This window comes from Coenobita brevimanus, chromosome 53 (genome assembly GCF_032717465.1).
Source record: "Coenobita brevimanus isolate Jiangsu-jjx chromosome 53, ASM3271746v2, whole genome shotgun sequence".
Taxonomy (NCBI): Eukaryota; Metazoa; Arthropoda; class Malacostraca; order Decapoda; family Coenobitidae; genus Coenobita; species Coenobita brevimanus.
Genome location: NC_137006.1, coordinates 40,983,411 through 40,998,859, shown reverse-complemented (window position 1 = coordinate 40,998,859; position 15,449 = coordinate 40,983,411). Strand labels below are relative to the sequence as shown.

General features: G+C 40.4%; 1 protein-coding gene across 1 annotated transcript in view; it reads left to right on the top strand.

The window, feature by feature from the left end:
- LOC145400804 (voltage-dependent T-type calcium channel subunit alpha-1G-like) overlaps positions 1 to 15,449 on the top strand; it is a 470,580-nt gene that overhangs the window by 221,366 nt on the left and 233,765 nt on the right. Inside the window, exons 18-19 of the mRNA XM_080273240.1 lie at positions 8,265 to 8,345; positions 11,573 to 11,806. Of these exons, the coding sequence (XP_080129366.1) occupies positions 8,265 to 8,345; positions 11,573 to 11,806 (315 nt within the window). The remainder of the gene's footprint in view (positions 1 to 8,264; positions 8,346 to 11,572; positions 11,807 to 15,449) is intronic.

Sequence of the window (15,449 nt, the reverse complement as noted above, 5' to 3'; positions counted from 1 at the left end):
AGAGTTGTCTGTCTTTGCTTTGTGTTTCCACCTCTACCAAGTGAATTTTTTGGGCAAGAAGTAACTGGCAACTCCTCTGGTGTTGGTGGGAGGTAGTGAAACACTCAGCACGTCAGTGCTTGCCCAGAAGCGAGAGTGGGACCATATGTTCCCGTCGCTCCGAGCTTGCACCTCCCTCTTTTTTCGTATGCATTACTGTTTGCCCTGTTATTTTTCTAGAGTCGAGTTGTCATGCCTGGAAAGTACTGCTCAAGGGATGAAAGGGTCTGTATCATTGCGTGGAGGCAGGATAATGTTCCTATCAACACGATTTGTGAACATACTGGATGCGCAAAGTCGACTGTCATGAAGATTCTTGCTGCGGCGCGCAGTCTGTCACCTGATGTCGTACCAGAGCACAAGCATGGCGGTGGAAAGAAGAGGATGACTTCCAGAGGTACAGATACGCTTCTGAAGAGGAAAGTAGTTAAGAATCCTCGACTAACAGCAACAGAATTGAAGAGAATGCATCCCCAGGTGTTACAAGAGATCTTAATTCGAACTATCCAACACCACTTCCAGAAGGAGCCGGGTTTGTCAAGCCGCACCGCAGCCAAGAAATCGCTTCTCACTGACCACATGAAGAAGCAGCGCATTCAGTTTGCCAAGAAGTATGCACACTGGACATTGGATGAGTGGAGAAAAGTTATGTTTTCCGATGAAAGGATGTTTCAAGTGTTCCAGGTGCATTCTGCCAAGGTTCGTCGCCCTGCCTTCCGTAGTCGATATGACCCCTCTTACGCGGTGCTGACTGTTAAGCACCCACAATCAGTAATGGTATGGGGGTGTTTCTGAGGTTAAATGGGAAGGGGAGGCCTCTGCTTTCTTCCTAAGAACTTGATGATGAATGGTGGCTGGTACATTCAAGTTCTGAAAGATCATTTGTTAAACTTTTTTGCTATTCATGGGTGCAACTTTTTTATGCACGATTCAGCTCGATGTCACAAGTCAAGAAAGGTGACAAAATTGCTTCAGGATAATCGGATTGAGGTCCTCAACTGGCCTGGTAACAGCCCGGAGCTAAATCCAATACAAAGCTGCTGGGCAAAGATGAAGCAAATCATGGCAGAGAAGAAGACACCCAATCTGGACAGCCTCAAGACTGAACTGACAGATGTTTGGTGCAAAGAAATGTCCTTAGATTACTTTAGAGATCTAAGTGATTCCATGCCAAAACACATCTAACTGGTCCTGAAAAACAAGGGAAACTTGATTTCATATTAATGAATGGCATTTCTTGAACAAACATTGTGATATTCTGTGATCTGTATGTTTTTTAATACCTTGTGGATGGAGGTCCAATGTCAGTTTGCAATAGCTGCATATATATATATATATAATATATATATATATATATATATATATATTTATGTATATATATATATATTTATGTATACACACACACACACACACACACACACATGAGAGAAGGCAGGGCCGAGGTGATAAGTATGAAATTAGAAACCGGAGAGAATAACAAGCGAGATATGGCAGTAGTGTATGTTCCCCCTAAGACAAGAGCCTGGAGTGATGATGAATACCAGGAAATGCTGTCAGACATGGCATGTTATTTACAGAAACTGATTGAGAAAAGCAACAATATAATTTTAATGGGTGACTTCAATTGTAAAGAGGTGAACTGGGAGGAATGGGACCCAGGAGGCGGCGAAGATTCGTGGGGCACTATATTATTAAATATAGCATTGAACAATGTGATGATGCAATGGGTCAAAGAAGAGACAAGGTTCCAAGGTGAGGACACACCAGCAAGACTAGACTTACTGTTTACCAAAGAACCCAATGTAATAGAATCCTTGAAATATCTGTGTCCTATTGGAAAAAATGATCATATGGTCATTGAGTTCCAGATGATAACAGGGAACGTGGAGCCAAGAGACGAGCTTTATAGGCAGGGAAGGTACAATTTTGGGAAAGCAAACTTTACAGGATTGAGAAAATTTTTTGAAAATGCAGATTGGAGAAAATTCAGAGGACCAACAGAGATACAGAGGAAGTGGGATATTTTCCTAGACTTGTATAATTCGGGAGTGGAAAAATTTGTGCCAAGAGTAAAGGGGAAATAAAACAGAAAAAAAGAGTGGTTTAATAAAAGGTGTATGACAGCAAAAAAACGAGAGAGACACGGTGTGGAACAATTGGAGAAAGAGAGGTAACAACAGAACGAAGGAAGAATATAAAAGAACTAGAAATGAATACACAAGAATACGCAGAGAAGAAGAAAGGAATTTTGAAAAAAGGTATAATAGACAAATGTAAGGATGAACCCAAATTGTTTTATAGATTTGTTAATGGCAAACTGAAACAAAAGGAAAGAATCACTAAACTGAAAGTAGAAGGAGAGGTCTATAAAGATGCGGCAATGCAAGCAGAAATAATGAACAAACGTTTCTAGTCAGATTTCACTAATGAAAAGGAGTTTGTGGAATCGGAGGTAGTGACTAGTAATGTAGTGATAAAAGATATAAAAGTGGAAGTACAGGAAGTGTATAAACTACTAGAAACTCAAGACGTAAGGAAAGCCCCAGGACCAGATGGAATCTCTAATTGGGTACTGAAGGAATGCAGAGAACAACTGGCAGATAAGATTCACAGTTTAATTGTGTGTTCTCTGGAAGAGGGGAAAGTGCCTCAAGAATGGAAGATGGCAAATGTGGTACCAATTTATAAGGGAGGAAACAAGGAAGGACCTCTGAATTATAGACCAGTGTCCCTAACCAGCATGGTCGCAAAATTGTGTGAAAGAATTCTGAAAGATAGATGGATAAAATATTTGGAAGAGGTGAATATTTTGGCTGATAGTCAGTTTGGATTTAGAAATGGAAGGTCATGTGTTTCTAACTTGTTGAGTTTTTACTCAAGAGCGATTGATGTGCTTCAGGAAAGAGAAGGTTGGGTGGATTGTGTGTATTTAGATTTGGAGAACGCCTTTGACAAGGTACCCCATAAGAGACTAATGTGGAAACTAGAGCATATAGGAGGACTGAAGGGGAACCTCCTAGAATGGATGAGAGACTTTTTGAGAGAGAGAGACAAATGAGGACAGTAATAAAGGATAAGATGTCTGGATGGAGGAAAGTAACAAGTGGAGTCCCACAGGGCTCGATGTTAGCGCCAGTAATGTTCCTGATTTACGTAAATGATATGGTAGATGTAGTGAACAGTTATGCAAGTCTGTTTGCTGATGATGTAAAGATCTTGAGGAAGGTAGAGGTTGAGGAGGATTGTAAAATGCTGCAGGAGGATCTGGATAGGATACATGAATGGAGCCGGATGTGGAAAATGAGGGTCAATGGAAAGAAATGTAAAATATTGGAAATGGGTAAAAGTACCAAGAGGCCATCATTGAATTATTTGATGGGTAATGAACCAATCACAAAAGTGAGAGAAGAGAAAGATTTGGGTGTGCTGGTCCAGGACAGTTTGTCACCTGAAAAACACATTAACAAGACAGTTAGAGAGACGTTTAAACTCCTGACTAATATAAGAGTAGCTTTTCATTATATGGATGAGGAGATGATGAAAAAATTGATAGTGGCCATGATTCGCCCCAGGTTGGAATATGCAGCAGTAGTGTGATCCCCACACAAAAAGAAAGATATTAACAAGATTGAGAGAATACAAAGCCAGCTTTTCCAGCCTCTCTCTGTACGACAGATCTGCCAGACTGGTCCCCAGTCTGGCAGATCTGTCGTACAGAGAGAGGCTGGAAAAGCTGGCTTTGCCCTCCTTAGGAGAAAGGAGAAAGAGAGGCAATATGATTGCAGTGTTCAGGACCATGACGGGAGTAGATAAAATTGACAAAGAAGATCTGTTTTTATGGGATAAGAGAGTAACAAGAGGACACAGGATGAAACTGAGGAAGCCAAGCTGCTTGAAGGATATCAAGAAATATAGTTTTCCTTATAGATGTTTAGACCTGTGGAAGAACGTGGACAAAGAAATCGTCCAGTCTAAAAATTTAAACGAGTTTAAAGCTAAATATGACTTATTGAGAAACAGAGACGGGATCCCATGAGCGTAGCTCACTTCCTGTATATCACAATTAGGTAAATACAATTAGGTAAATACACACACACACACACCAATCTCAAACATGGCCGATAATGTAAACATTGAGAGCCTCGAATTTCCAGGATTTAACAGTAATACCAATGTTATGGATTTGGTTAAAACATTGATTATGAGGATTAGTGAACTTGAAAAGAAAGTGGAGAATTTAGTGTTAAAGGACATGTCTGAAAATACCGAGATTACTATACAGAGTCTGATTCAGTCCAGTGAGACGGTGAACGAGGAGATAAGGAATTTGAAGCATGAAAATGTCGAATTGAGGAGAAAACTAGAAGAGAGTAATAATAAAATGGAGAAGGTGAGTAGTGTATTAGAAGAGCATAAGGCAAAGTGGGCACATGTAAAGAGCAGAAAGAAGTGGTCAGCTTAAGGGAAATCATTCAGGAAGAAATGGAAATGAACAAGAAAAAAATGGAAGAAAATGTAGTGAAAATACTGAAGAAAAAAGAGAAAATAGTGAGAGAAACTGTAGAAAGGAACAGATGTCTGGTAATATTTGGAAACAGAGAAGAGGAAGAAAAGGTTAGATCCGTGAGACTCGAGAGAGTCACTAACCTGGTGAGAAGAATAATAGGCAAGATTGATCCCGGAGACAAGTGGGAAAATGAAATTGAAGACGTAAGGAGGATAGGGCCTTATAAGAAAGGGGAAACAAGACCAATGAGAATCAAATAGTCATAAGAAAGTGTAGTAAATGATATAAGTGACCTGGGAACTAAGCAAAGAGGCAGGGATGGAAAATATTATAAGAAAAAATTTGAATGAAGAAGAAAGAGAAGTTTTAAAATCATTCAGGGAACAAGTAAAGGAAAAAAATGATGGCAGGACAAAGGAAGAATGTAAAACTTTCTTATGGAGAGTGATGGATATGATAGTAAGGAAGTGATATATGAGGAAATAGAAGTGAGGTGAAGGAAACTAAGGGGGATGGCTATGAAAGATCAGAAATTGAGGAAGTGATACGGACGGAGAGAAGGAGAGAAGAGGGTACAAAAAACATCAGACATAATTTGAAGGTGGTATATACTAATGTTGATGGTTTAATATCGGCAAGGCTTGAAATTAATAATTTCTTGAGAGAACATGAACCTGATTTCATGTGATTTGTAGAGACCAAGTTAAGAGAAGATACTGATGTTCATTTGGGAGATGGTAAATACAAACTGGAGAAGAGACAGAAAAGAAAAAACAGGAGGAGGAGTGATGATAGCAGTGAAGAGCAACATAAATGTAGATACCGTGGAAATGGGAGAAGGCAGGGCTGAAGTGATATATGAAATTAGAAACTGGAGAGAATAGCAAGAGAGATACGGCGGTAGTGTATGTTCCCCCTAGGACAAGAGCATGGAATGATGACGAATACCAGGAGATGTTGTCAGGTATGGCTAGTTATTTACAAAAAATAATTGAGAAAAACAACAGTATAATTTTGGTGGGTGACTTTAACTGTAAAGAGGTGAACTGGGAGGACTGGGACTCAGGAGGCAGCAAAGAGTCATTGGGCAGTATATTATTAAATATAATCATGAATAATATGATGACGAAGTGGGTCAGAGAAGAGACACGGTTCCGAAGTGAGGACACACCATCGAGGTTAGACTTATTGTTTACCATAGAACCTGATGTAATAGAATCATTGAAATATTTCTGTCCTATAGGAAAAAGTGATCATGTGGTCATTGAGTTCCAGATGATAATAGGGAACGTCAAGTCAAGAGACGAGCTTTATGGGCAGAGAAGATACAATTTGGGAAAGCAAATTTTACAGGATCTAGAAAATTTTTTGAAAATGCGGATTGGAGAAAGTTCAGAGAAACAATAGAGATACAGAGGAAGTGGAATATCTTTCTAGACCTCAATAATGTGGTAGTGGAAAAATTTGTACCAAGAGTAAGGGGGAAAGAAAACAGGAAAAAGGAGTGGTTTAATAGAAGGTGTATGATAGCAAAAAAAGAGAGAGATAAGGCATGGAACAACTGGAGAAAGAGAGGTAACAACAGAACAAAGGAAGAGTATAAAAGAACTAGGAATGAATACACAAGAATATGTAGAGAAGAAGAAAGGAGTTTTGAAAAAGGTATAATAGACAAATGCAAGGATGAACACAAACTGTTTTATAGATTTGTTAATGGCAAACTGAAACAAAAGGACGGAATCACCAAACTGAAAGTAAAAGGAGAGGTCTTTAAGGATGCGGCAATGCAAGCAGAAATAATGAACAAACGTTTCCAGTCAGCTTTCACTAAAGAAAAGGAGCCTGTTGAAAGGGAGGGAGTGATTAGAAATGTTCCGGTGATAAAAGATATGAAAGTGGAGGTACAGGAAGTGAATAAATTACTGGAAACTCAAGATGTAAGGAAAGCCCCAGGACCTGATGGAATTTCTAATTGGGTACTGAAGGAATGCAGAGAACAACTGGCAGATAAAATTCACAGTTTAATTGTGTGCTCTCTGGAAGAGGGGAAAGTACTACAAGAATGGAAGAGGGCAAATGTGGTACGAATTTATAAGAGAGGAAACAGGGAAGAACCCCTGAATTATAGACCAGTGTCTCTAACCAGCATGGTCACAAAATTGTGTGAGAGAATCCTGAAAGACAGATGGGTAAAATATCTGGAAGAGATGAATATTTTGGCTGAATGTCAGCTTGGATTCAGAAGTGGAAGGTCATGTGTTTCAAACTTGTTGAGCTCTTACTCAAGAGCGATTGACGTGTTACAGTAGAGAGATGGTTGGGTGGATTGTGTATATTTAGATTTGGAGAAGACCTTCGACAAAGTACCTCATAGGAGACTAATGTGGAAACTAGAGTATAGGAGGACTGAAGGGGAACCTCCTGGAATGGATGAGAGACTTTTTGAGAGACAGACAAATGAGGACAGTAATAAAGGATAGGATGTCTGGATGGAGGAAAGTAAGAAGTGGAGTCCCTCAAGGCTCGGTGTTAGTGCCAGTAATGTTCTTGATTTACGTAAATGATATGGTAGATGGAGTGAACAGTTATACAAGTTTGTTTGCTGATGATGTAAAGATCTTGAGGAAGGTAGAGATTGAGGAGGATTGTAAAATGCTGCAGGAGGATCTGGATAGGATACATGACTGGAGCTGGATGTGGGAAATGAAATTTAATGTAAAGAAATGTAAAATATAGGAGATGGGTAAAAGTACCAGGAGGCCATCACTGAATTATTTGTTGGGTAATGAATTAATCACAAAAACGAGAGAAGAGAAAGATGTGGGAGTGCTGGTCCAAGATAGTTTGTCACCAGAAAAGCACATTAACAAGATAGTTGGAGAGACTTATAAACTCTTGACTAACATAAGAGTAGCATTTCATTATATGGATGAGGAGATGATGAAAAAATTGATAGTGGCCATGATCCGCCCCAGGTTAGAATATGCAGCGGTAGTGTGGTGCCCACACAAAAAGAAAGATATTAACAAGATTGAGAGAATACAAAGAACAGCAACCAAGATGGTCCCCAGTCTTGCAGATCTGTCATACAGAGAGAGGCTGGAAAAGCTGGATTTGCCTTCCTTAGAGGAAAGGAGAAAGAGAGGAGACATGATTGCAGTGTTCAGGACCATGATAGGAGTAGATGAAATTCACTGAGAAGATCTGTTTGTATTGGATAAGAGAGTAACAAGAGGACACGGAATGAAATTGAAGAAGTCAAGCTGCTTGAAGGATATCTAGAAATATAGTTTTCCTTATAGATGTATAGACCTATGGAATAGCCTGGAGAAAGAGATCGTCCAGTCTAAAAACTTAAACGAGTTTAAAGCTAAATTTGACTTCCTGAGAAACAGCGATTGGAACCCACGAGCATAGCACATTTCGCTTATATCACAATTAGGTATATTAGGTAAATAATGTACATAAATGTTTGGAACGACATAGACGAAGAGGTGGTGCAGGCGAAAAACATTCATGTGTGTAAAAGTAGGCTAGATAAATGTGGATATGGAGACAGGACTACATGAGCATTGCTCGATTCCTGTATATTACAAATAGGTAAATACACACAGTCATAGCGTAGGAGTTAAATGGTTACGCACTGTGGATACGGTAGTTGGTAGTTAAATTATTAGTTTGGGATTTTTGTTATCAGGTGTTACAGTATTACCCTGAGCAGCAGCAGCAGCAGCAGCAGCAGCACCAGCGGTAATGATAGTGAACGCAGCGAATCACCTCTGCTTCCTCTCCTCTCTGGGTAGGATGGTTTATTCTCATGCCAGGCCACTCCACCTTGTTCCACGATACATGCTGATACACTCCACTGTTCCACTGCTGTCATGCTGGTCCACTCTATTACATTTGGCTCGACCACACATGCTGCGTTGCACCACTTTGCTCTACAAGTCATGTTGTTTCATTCCTCTTTGCTCCACCACACTTGCTGGTCCACTTCACTTTTCTCCACTACTTTTGCTGGTCCACTCCATTCTGCTGCACCATTTTCATTCTGGTTCACATTGCATCACTACTCATGCTGGTTCACTTTGCACCACCATTCATGCTGGTCCACTCCACTTTGCACCACCACTCATGCCGGTCCACTCCACTTTGCTCACCTCTCCACTTTGCACCACCACTCATGCTGGTCCACTCCACTTTGCACCACCACTTATGCCGGTCCACTCCACTTTGCACCACCACTCATGCCGGTCCACTCCACTTTGCTCACCTCTCCACTTTGCACCACCACTCATGCTGGTCCACTCCACTTTGCTCACCTCTCCACTTTGCACCACCACTCATGCTGGTCCACTCCACTTTGCACCACCACTCATGCCGGTCCACTCCACTTTGCTCACCTCTCCACTTTGCACCACCACTCATGCTGGTCCACTCCACTTTGCTCACCTCTCCACTTTGCACCACCACTCATGCTGGTCCACTTCACTTTGCTCCACCACTCATGCCAGTCCACTCCATTTTTATCATACAGCACATGCTGCTGCACTTCACTTGCTCTATCAGACATGCTGGTCTACATCCTTTTCATCTTGACAACACACTCTTTGATATTTCCATGTACTGTACTATTATTTTTTGGCAATTTCATTTTGTTTTGTTCATAAAGGCATCAACATGCTTGTATGCATCAGCCTTGGTCAGTTAATGGTGGCTCTTCACACTGCTCAGTCTCTGGCAGTCCCCCTATCCAGTCCCTTATCCCTGAGGTCACACTGTATGATGTCAACCCAGGTCTTGGCAAGAAATGTTTCACCCTATGTCTTTCATGTCACAAAGCAGTTTTGCTACAGTGATGTACATATCATTTGATGAGTTTAGCACTTTTTAATACTCACCAGTTGCATTTGACTTACCTCATATGAGCTGGATTTTTAACAGTGCACCATGAAGTTTCTCACAGGTGCATCATCACACAATTTTTATGTGAAATATTAAACCATCTATTATCTCGCATTGTACCCTCAAGGTCGAATCCAGAAATGAAGGAGCAGTATTTCATGCACTTGCTAATCCATTTACCATGGCTTAGCAACTGAGGAAGGGGCAATCATGTCTAGAAAACATGACTTTTGATGCTAAAATTGACTTCAGGGCTGACAGTAACTAATAGAAGAGAGGCAGGGATGAAGGAAATTACCTGAAGTATCACATTATTCTCAAGTTATGACTTATTAGACTAACTGGCAACTCACTCAGACTTTGACAGGAATGACTCATCCTCGCATAGTCACCAGTTTCTCACCAACTGGGAATTATTTTATCACAGTAACTCCATAACTATTTCAAGTTAAGCAAGAATGTTTCACGGGTAGGTGTATCATACCATTTCCAAGACAGTGGTGTGCATTTGAAGTCATTTTACAATAGTTGTTAAATGGGCCATATTGCTTCAGTCAATAGGTTGACCATCTCATGGACAGGACAACTATAGTATTCCGTGCCAGGTAACACTATATGATTTTATTCACCAGACTGAGTCATGGGAGCCTGAGTTTAATATTGATACCAGTTACCTTCTCATGGTCAGGACAGCTCTCATTTTTTGTTCCATGTGATGTAAGTGTTTTCATGATTTTATGTTATATATAATACAGTGACTATGGATGGATTCAGTATGATTATACATAAATTAGAGAGTAAATTTTTACTCCTCAAAGAGTATTTATGGTTTTAGGTATTCAAGGGGTCTAAGGGAACCTAACCCTGACAAATGTTATGGTGTTACCTTATGTCCTTATTTCTTATCCTGCTGTTTCAGTGCAGAACAAATGTATCCAGTAAGTCATTTTCCTCTTTTCCTCGCCTTTGATATTTAATACTCATGTCACACCAGTGCATCATACCCTTGAAAGGAGTTAGGTATTACTGAACTGGTATGCAGTCTTACTGCAGCCTCTTCACTCTTTTTTGTGTCATCTATAAAGGCTTTTCTGTTTTCATTCACCATTTTTCCACAAGCTAATCAGAGTGTAACTTCTGTACATATATATTTTACTTTCTTACGTATCAGTACACCAGACTTCTGGAGTTGAGTACCTTTCTAGTCACCTGAACTTTGCATTACACACAGTCACCTATGTCAACAACACAACATACACTCCTTGAGAGCCCTGTGGGAAAACCCTGTCTCGATCATGGCCTTCCGTAGGGACATGGAGCTGTTCGGCCAGACTGCTTAGGGAACAACTACTACTACTGCAGAACCTGGAGAATGGATGTATCTACTATTGTTTAGAGAAAGATGTGTAAAAGTTTTCAGAGTAATGATGACAAAGAAAACTACTTTTTTCACGAAAAATTATTTTATTTTGCTTGTTTAATTAATTTATTAGCTCACCATCCACTCACTTGATGTACTGCTACTTTTGGGTGCCTGCCCTTTCCTTTCTTCCTTCCTTCCTTCTTTCCTTCCTTCCTCATCTGTCTTATTTCTTTCATTCATTCCTCTTCCTTTTGTCTATGGATGACTCTACACTGAGTTACCAGCCAAATGGTTTCTCTTACACCAGGAAGCCATTTATTATGCTGGGTGGTTTAGTGGGCAATTAAGGCACTCAGATCAGATTGAGCCAGTGCAGGTTTATATCCAAGGGATGGTTGGGGTTTATTAGTCACGTAATGCCACTTAGATGAGTGAGGGTGGTCACTCTCATCTTGAATGTCAGGACCAACTTTCCTAGCCCTGGGCCCTTACGCTTCTCATGGGGCAACACTAGATTAGATGATGAATGAATGCATGATTTATTTATTTATTTATTTATTTATGTAGAGTAACCACTTTATATATTATGTTTTAAATGCTAGCAAAGTGAATGTTGATGCTTGCAATTCTGGTTGCAGGAGACCACGTGCTTTACCTAAGTGCATTCAAAGTTGACGAGGCTATGTTGAAGGATTGTCTTTGTTATGAAAGGAATTTGATGTATGACAATGGAAGAACTGTGTTTTATGGTATTACAGGAGCCATGAGCGACGGAGCAGCAGTTGTGGGTCACCTTTATCTTGGGGTCGAACTGGATCACAAAGGCGCCGGCGGGGTCATGGGACTGGGGCATCATTTCGGCGTGGACAGCCAGATCGAGAAAACATGGGGCACCATGACTCTGGCTCCGAGGCTGATGCAGAGGAGGAGACAGCCCTTAACAACAACAATCTCACCCTTACTAATAATAACCTCAATAATCACCAGCAGCCGTAAGTTTACCCACACCCACCCTACTATACTTGCCACACCCAGTCCTACCCACACATATCCTGCTATCTATCCTACCCACAGTCTCTCTGCTACACCTTGTCCTACCAAAACCCACTCTGCTACAACCTGTACTACCTAAATCCACTCTGCTACATCCAGTCCTACCCACACCCACCCTGCCACACCCTGGCTTACCCACACTCTCCCTTCCACACCCTGTACTACCTTCACCCTCACTGCTACACCCTGTTCTACCTTCACTCCGCCCTACAGCACCCCTTCCTATCTTCAGTCACCCAGTTACACCCTGTTCTACCTTCACCCACCCTGCAAGACCTTGTCCTTCTTTCATCCACCGTGCTACACCCCCATCCTACCATCATCCACCCTGCTACACCTTGGCTTACCTTCATCCATGCTGCAACACCATGTCCTACCTTCAGTCACCTTGCTACATGCTATCCTACTTACACCTACCCTGCTACACCTTGTCCTACCTTCACCCACTCTGTCATACCCACACTCACCCTGGTAAACCCTGGCCCACCCACACTTGCCCTGTTACACCCTATCACACCCACCTGTATTTTCACCCTGGCACAGCTTACAGTGGCCAGTACATAGGTGTGCCTGCTGCATCTCTCTGTGCATTTACTTCTCGTCTTGATTCATGTTTGTGTTGGTCTTTAACCCCTTTAGTACACTTATATCTCTTATTTGTGCTGTTGCCAGATTACTTTGGTTTGGTGAATACCTTATAGTAAAGAAGTTAGACAGCCTTGGTTAACTCTTTGAGTATGATGTTTATTCTCAACCACTACCAGCTGATTTCTGACAAACCATGTGTAGTGAAGTGGTTGATGATTTTGTATGTGTGTGTGTGTGTGTGTGTGTCCATCCTTGAGTGTTTTATGTTTTTAGTTTTGTTGGTTCTTATTTTTAATTCACATGCATATTTTTTGCTAGATTCTTGAGCCGATAATTTTGGTCTCCAAACCCATTTTCATTTGGTTTATTCACGTGGTTACCATAATGCCTTCAGTGTATTTTTTTCTTTCATTTTCTCTTTTGTCCTGGCAGTTTGTTAATGTAATGATACATTTTATGGGATTTATAGTTTTAGAGCCATATTCTCAACAAACTTTTTTTCGTCAGTCCCAGCTGTATGTATTTTCTACTAAGAATATTGTGGTTCTGTAATTTGTTGTTCTGTACCACTCCATAAGGATATAATTTTGAAGAAAATCCAAATATTGCACTTATTCTCCAGACACTGGACAGAATGATTTGATCTGATATTTATTTCCCCTGTTTTCCAGTCTGGATAGCTTTCCTTAAAAAAAAAAAAAAAAAAAAAAAAAAAAAAAAAAAAGTAAGTTCTAGTACTAAGATTTAGCCACATGAAGTGCAACAGCAGAGGGACATTCTCATGTAGCATATAACAGGTGCAACTTCATAAAGTTGGTTTACTGGAATGACTGCTTATAATCAGGATTCTACTCTGATGGAGGTAATTCTGATAAGTGTACTTAAGTGTTACATTTAGTACATCTGTCTTAGAATTTCCTGACTACAGATCTCATAAGTGGTAGTGTTAAAACCCCCTGAATTCTAAATTTTGTTTTGTATTTTGTTGCTTCCAGCTAAAATTTCCTCCTCTGATACACAGTAGTATAAGAAGTTTGTACTTGCATTTGTGTTTCATTTACTCATTACTTGCTGATGAATGTTAGAATGCAGATTTGGCATTTCCCTAGGTATTATGTGATGATGTTGTTAATGTTACGTGTTTGTAACACCTTGAATCTGGTGATGTCCTTTTCAGTTTATTCTTGCCGCTTTCAGGTTAGGAAAACCCTCTCAAATTGAAGGGGTTAATGAATGCTGTATTTAACTCCTCTAGTTTTGAAGGTCTGTTCTAAGCTTTGTAAAATCGTCAAAAAATGGCAAGAATAAAAAGACATCTCCAGGATCAGTGGTTTAAGTAAATGTTTCTTTTATTTTTGTAAGTATCCTGTCTAGTACTATATCAAATCCTTTATCCAGCTAAACTGAAACCCAAGTAAAGTCAGAGTTTAGGTAAAAGAAATAGGCATGAGGTATTTGAAAGTCAACCAACAGATAACTGGTAGTCCGTGGATGCCACTTGTCACGGATTATACATCTTTTCCAGAGCTGGGCACAGCAATCTAAAATTCAACTCCGCAGTCGCAATTCCGCAATCTCTGACCGTTACCTTCTGCTACCGCAAATCCGCAATAAACTTGGAATGTGCAGTTCTGCTACCTCAGTACCCCAACCGCAATCCAGTTTCACAATTTTCAGTACAAAGTGCACAAACAGGGTAGATTGATTGGTAATGTGGTGCATTATTGTATTTATAATCTATTTATGATGTTATGATGTATTTTAAAATTGTTGCCGATACCTTGGTGTATTTACTGAAAACTTACCCATTTCAATCATCTTCCTCAGAACCATAATTTTGTAAGGTACTGATGTATACTCAGGTGTATATCTATCACTTTTTATTTTGTATGAGAGATGGGGCTTACCATGGAACTCTCACAGATCTAATATTATAATAATATAATCATATCCTGTCTCCATCCATCCATCCATCCATCATCCAATCCTACATTGCCCCATGAGGAGCGTAGGAGCCCGGGGCTAAGCAGTTGGTCCCGACATTTAAGATGAGAGTGAATTACAAAAATAATATTACAAGAAAAAAAAATAGCCTTTGTGCCACTCAGGAATATCAGTCTGACCAGCAGCAGACTTCAGTCCATAGAAATAGATAATTCATATGTGCTTACTCTTGGAGATAACAACTCAGTAAGACTATAAAGAAAAGTATTTTCAGTGATCACCATTACATGAATGTAGAGGAGGAAAGGGTGGCTGAGATTGTGGCGGATGGAAGGGTGCAAGGAATAAATGTGTCGGGAGAGTTGAATGATTCTTTGATCACGAAGGAGGAAGTGGAGAGGCAGTAAAGGAGATGAAAACAGGGAAAGCTGCAGGTATGGATGGGTGTGCTGTGGAATGCCTGAAGGGTGGTGGAGTGACTATTGTTGACTGGTTAGTAAGATTGTTGAATGTGTGCTTTGTGAAAGGTATGGTGCCAGTTGACTGGGCAAGTGCTTGTGTGGTCCCGTTGTATAAAGGCAAGGGTGATAAGTATGAATGTACTAGCTTTAGGGGTATAAGTCTGTTGAGTGTTGTAGGTAAGGTGTATGGTAGAGTGTTAATTATGAGAATTAGAGAGGGTACAGAGGAGTGATTGGTGATGAGCAGTGTGGCTTTAGGAGAGGGAAGGGATGCGTGGATCAGGTGTTTGCTGTGAGACAAGTGTGTGAAAAGTATTTAGCGAAAGGCAAGGATGTGTTTTGGGCAATTATGGATTTAGAGAAAGCGTATGATAGAAGTGATAGGGAGACTTTGTGGACTGTTTTAAGATTGTATGGACTTGATGGTAGGTTACTAAAAGGGGTGAAAAGTTTTTATGTAAATAGTAGAGCGTGTGTAAGAGTGGGAAATGCTGTAAGTGATTGGTTTCCTGTGAGAGTGGGGCTGCGACAGGGATGTGTGATGTCACCTTGGTTGTTTAATATTTACATGGATGGTGTTGTAAGGGAG